The 747-nt window shown below is 65.5% G+C and overlaps 1 protein-coding gene across 1 annotated transcript in view; it reads right to left on the bottom strand.

Moving 5' to 3' along the window:
* The window catches only part of EXOC3L1 (exocyst complex component 3 like 1), a gene marked incomplete at its 5' end in the record, with an annotated part of 10,720 nt that extends 9,975 nt beyond the window's left edge, over positions 1–745 (bottom strand). The window contains one exon of the mRNA XM_035898812.1: positions 727–745. Within this exon, the coding sequence (XP_035754705.1) occupies positions 727–745 (19 nt within the window). The remainder of the gene's footprint in view (positions 1–726) is intronic.
* Positions 746–747: the final 2 nt, after the last annotated feature.

Below are 747 nucleotides of genomic sequence, written 5' to 3'. Positions count from 1 at the left end.
TTTCAGCTGCTGTGGAGCTCCCCGAGGAGCTGTCACCCAGCCTTACAGTCCAGGCTATCCCCCAGGCTGAGCACATGTCCCCATTGCTCCCCCCAAATGCAATGCTGGGTTGTCTCAGGGGGTCTGGTGCCACCTGGGAAGCCCTCGGCTGGGCTGAGGCTTCAGCAGTGAGTCAGCAGGAGGAATGGAGAGACAGCAGCTCTCGTATGAAGGAGAGCTGGCCCGAGGTGAAGGCACTGGTCTCTCAAAGGCACCCATGCAGCTGGGGGTGGGGGGGCATGGCATCCCCCCTGCGCACAGGGTGTGAAGCTGTGCCAAAGACCAGAGCGGAGGGCTGAGAACCCGTGCAGTTATCACACACCAGCCCCTATCCCCAGCGCCTGTTTCATGGTTTCACCCTGCTCCTTCCCCAGCAACTTCCCAGCGCGGGGCTTGCCGCAGCCCTGCAGGGATGTCACCCGGTCCCAGGTCCTGCTGGGCTGGGGAAGCCAGCCTGTGCGGCCACCCTCGGTGGGCTTTGGAGGGAGGAGGCCAGCGGCTTCGAGGACGAGCTGTGCGGTGAGCAGTGCTGCCCCAGGCGCGCGTTAGGGAGCTGAGCCGGGCTTCCATCCCCCCCAGAGAGCACAAGGCACAGGGAAAGGGTCCAGGGGTAGTGAAGCAGGGGGCGGGGAGCCCCCGAAGCACCGAGAACAGGAGCATCCCTCCCCTGCCCCGGCTCCCCGTTACCTCTGGGGCTGGCGGCAGACA

The sequence above is a fragment of the Egretta garzetta genome, unplaced genomic scaffold (assembly GCF_000687185.1).
Source record: "Egretta garzetta isolate BGI_Z169 unplaced genomic scaffold, ASM68718v1 scaffold27, whole genome shotgun sequence".
NCBI classification, from domain to species: domain Eukaryota; kingdom Metazoa; phylum Chordata; class Aves; order Pelecaniformes; family Ardeidae; genus Egretta; species Egretta garzetta.
Note: the sequence above shows the minus strand (reverse complement) of the source record. Positions and strands in the feature narration are given on the sequence as shown.